This window comes from Nicotiana sylvestris, chromosome 10, assembly GCF_000393655.2.
Source record: "Nicotiana sylvestris chromosome 10, ASM39365v2, whole genome shotgun sequence".
Classification (NCBI taxonomy): Eukaryota; Viridiplantae; Streptophyta; class Magnoliopsida; order Solanales; family Solanaceae; genus Nicotiana; species Nicotiana sylvestris.
Window position 1 is genome coordinate 88,012,734 of NC_091066.1, and position 4,017 is coordinate 88,016,750.

The 4,017-nt window shown below is 40.8% G+C and overlaps 1 protein-coding gene across 1 annotated transcript; it reads right to left on the reverse strand.

Annotated features, from left to right (window-relative positions):
- Positions 1-2,891: 2,891 nt before the first annotated feature.
- Positions 2,892-3,671, reverse strand: LOC138879650 (uncharacterized). The gene has a single exon (XM_070159268.1). The coding sequence runs from the start codon at positions 3,669-3,671 to the stop codon at positions 2,892-2,894; it is 780 nt and encodes a 259-aa protein (XP_070015369.1).
- Between the last annotated feature and the right edge of the window lie 346 nt (positions 3,672-4,017).

Consider the following 4,017-nt stretch of genomic DNA (forward strand, 5'->3'; position numbering starts at 1 on the left):
CCACCCGGAAAGTTATCTCACCGACTTCCACATCAACAAGAGCCTTCCCTGTAGCAAGGAAAGGTCTACCCAAAATAATCGGCACCTCATAGTCCACTTCACAATCAAGAATCACTAAGTTTGCCGAGAGGATAAATTTATCAACACAAACCAACACATCATTAATGATACCCAACGGTCTCTTCATGGTGCGATCTGCCCTTTGAAATCTCATAGATGTGGGTCTTAGTTTCACAACCCCAGTTCGCCCTCCATGAACTATCGTGATGGCACCTAGTCACTACGACTAGGTAAGCCTAACAAATGCGGAAAACAAATAATTTGCGGAAAGAAACTAATATAAAACCGAAATAACAAAATGAAACAATGTTTAAGATGTCGTCTGGCATATAACAGTACAAGAATCTCAACCTGACACTCCCAAAATCCGGAACCCCATGAATCACAAGATAAGATATTACATAAAAAGCTCTAACTCCAGAAATATCTATCAACAAGGAAAATGCAGAAGGGCTATACTAGTACTGAATTAGAAATGGACTCTTCGGTCTACGGATGCGGCAGATATACCTCAAAGTCTTTACTAAAATGCCTCGCCTCAAGGATGATAAGACTGAGTGGAAGTACCTCGATTTGTACATGAAAAAACATGCGCAGAAAGGACATGAGTATGACACAGTGGTACTTAGTAAGTACCAAGCCAAACCTCGGTCGGGTACTGACGAGGAAGGTCAGGGCTCTACTGAGATTAAATGAAATATAAGGTATAGCAGTATAGAAGGAGACAATATAACTAAGTGCAACAGTAAGAAATAACACAGAATAGAAAGAACAATAACAACTATAACAGAGACAAAATAATCACAGAAAGGAATACATCTCAACACGGAGATAACAACCGAGGATCTCTCGGTATCCTAAGAATCTCTTAGTATCCTCAATATGTGTGCCAGAGATCTTTCAGTATCCCGAGGATCACTTAGTATCCTCAATATATATGCTAGGGATCACTCGGTATCCCAAGGATCTCTTAGTATCCTCAATATGTGCTGGGGATCTCTTGGTATCCCGCACTACAGTCCAGGTCAATATATATATGTGCAGGGGATCTCCCAGGATACCGTCCCGTAGTCCCAAAGTAAACACGCAGCAACAACACGAAGAAAACTCAGTTAAATTCAATTTCACACCAAGGTAAACATGTATTTCTATATTAGCATGCTTCACATAGTCCAAAAAAGTTAGTTTGAGCAAATAAAGCAATTAAGTCAATTAGACATTATTCCCTAGGCTAATAGCAGGCTTAAATTGCAAGTAGAATAAACAGGAAGTGAAAACATAGTTAAAGTTAATAAATGAAACAAGGTTTTCAACAATTATCACAATTACGCACTCGTCACCTCACGTACAAGGCATTTCAAATATCAACAATACCAAATCCTAAGCGGAGTTTCCCCCACACAAGGTTCGGCAAGCCACTTACCTCGAACCGGCTCAAAAATCAACCTGAGACCACGTTTTTGCCATGAGTACTCGACTCCAAATAGTCCAAATCTATTCAATTCAATTGCATAATGTAAATATAACTTCAAGCAACTGATTCCGCAAATAAATTCTAAGCTAATACGCAAAATCAGAAAAAATGACCAAAGTCTCGGAATCGAATAAAATTTACATTTTCAGAATCCTCATCTCTCACGAGTCTAACCATACCAAAATTATCCAAATCTAATGTCAAGTCCCCAATCAAAACTCGAAATTTAGGTCTAAGAACTTTCCCCCAATCTTCATCCCAATTCCGAAATTAAAGGATGGATTTAAGTGTAGATTCATGGAAATTGGTCTAAACCGAGTAGGAATTACGTACCCAAATCGCCCAGGTGAAAATCTCTTCAAAAATCGCAAATTCCAAGCTCCCAAGTCCAAAATATAAATTATGGCTTAAACCCTCGATTTTGGGTTTTTAAAATCTGCCCAGCTATTTCCTTCTTCGCGAACGCGGAAGGACCCTCGCGTTCGCGAAGCACAACTCCGCTTGGTCCAGCTTTCCTCTGTCGTGAACACGATGCCCAGTTGCGAACGCGATGACAAAACTCCCTCCTCCTACGTGAATGCGGGACTACCTTTGCGAACGCGTAGGTATAAGATCCCACAGCCTCACGAACACAGAAATACCTTCGTGAACGCGAAATGTTAACCCTTCACCAGCCCCACTTCTCTTTATGAACGCGAGACCCTACTCACAAACGCAAAGAGAGAACCAGAACTGACTGCTGCAACTTTTTCTGCAATTTTCTATGTTCCAAAAATGATCCGTTGAGCATCCAAAACACACCCGAGACAACTAGGACCTCAACCAAACATGCCAACCAATCCTAAAACATCATTTAAACTTATTACAATCTTCGGAACACTCAAAACAACATCAAAACACCAATTTAACATCGGATTGAAGCCTAAGAACTCCAAAAACTATCAAATTACACTTTTGATCAAAAAGTCTATCAAACCTCGTCCGAATAACCTGAAATTTTGCAAGCACGTCACATTCAGCACTATGGAGCTACTCCAACTTTTGGAATTCCATTCCGACCCCGATATCAAAATCTCACTATCGAACCGGAAACTTCAAAAATTCAACTTTCGGCATGTCAAGCCTGAATAAGCTATGAACCTACAAAACACAATTCGAACACGCCCCTAAGACCAAAATCACCTAACGGAGCTAATAGAACCGTCAGAATTCTATTCTAAGGTTGTCTTCACACTATTCCGACTACGGTTCAAATTCTAAAGCTTAAGCTCTCATTTAGGGACTAAGTGTCCTAAAACAATCGGAAACTCAAAACCAAACATCCCGGCGAATCAAAATAGCAGAAACAAATAGGGCATCAATTTGATACTTGCCCCAAATAGGGCCTCAATTTGATACTTGCCCCAAGAGCACATAAATCTTTGGCAAAGTCAGCACTCTCAATGGTACAAGGGATTTTGAAAGCATCGGGATCTTCCAATTTAGGAGCTATTGAGTGCACAATTGCATTCACTTGATGCGTCATCTTTATAGTTTCATAATTCATCGACCTCTTCTTTGTCACCAAGTCCTTCATGAACTTTTCATAACCCAGCATTTGCTCCAAAGCCTCAACCAATGGCATGTTTATATATAGACTTTTCATCATGCCAATAAACTTTTTGAAATGGTTCTCGCCATTTTGCTTGGCAAACCTTTGAGGGAATGGAGGAGGAGGCCTTGACATTGGTGCCTTAGCCTTTGGCACTACCGGTTCCGGTATGTCAACAATGTGTTCCCTAGATAGGTTCACTTCCTCATGAGTCTCCTCCATGTTGTCATCAATATCAATTCTCACCTCATCATTTGCTTGCACTTCATTTTCCGGGATCTCATCTTGTTGTACCATTTGCTCATTGTCCACAAGTTTCTTTTGACTTGAGGTGGTTGCATCCCAACCTTTTCCACTCCTTGTTGTAATGGCCATGGCATGTCCCGTGTTGCTCCCACCCTTTGGGTTCACAACTGTATCACTTGGTAGTGCCCCCTTAGTATGAGTGTTCAAAGATTGCGAGATTTTCCCCAATTGAACTTCCAAATTGCGAATTGAAGTGTTGTGAGAGGCTAGTTGAGCATCAAAGTCAGAATTCTTCTCCATCATTTGTTTGAACATGTTCTCAATTCAGCCCATCTCATTGTTGGAAGAACTCGGTCGTTGGAAGGATAGGGAGGTGGGTTGCTCGATTGTTGATACATCAGGGGCCTTTGAAAACCCGACCCCTTGATTCCCTTGGTTATTGTTCCACTCTCCTTGTTTGTTGCCTCCCTAATATCCTTGGTTATTGCCACTCCAATTGCCTTGGTTATTTTGACCATTCCAATTTCCTTGATTGCTTTGATTGTTCCAATTCCCTTGGTTGTTTGGATTGTTCCAACTACCTTTATTGTTTGAATTATAATTTTCTTGATTTCCTTGGGGTCGCCATTATTGTTGATTCGGGCCT

Bases quoted from the DNA above. Each gene is read 5' to 3' on its own strand.
- LOC138879650 (XM_070159268.1), bottom strand. From the start codon at position 3,671: ATGGAGAAGAATTCTGACTTTGATGCTCAACTAGCCTCTCACAACACT.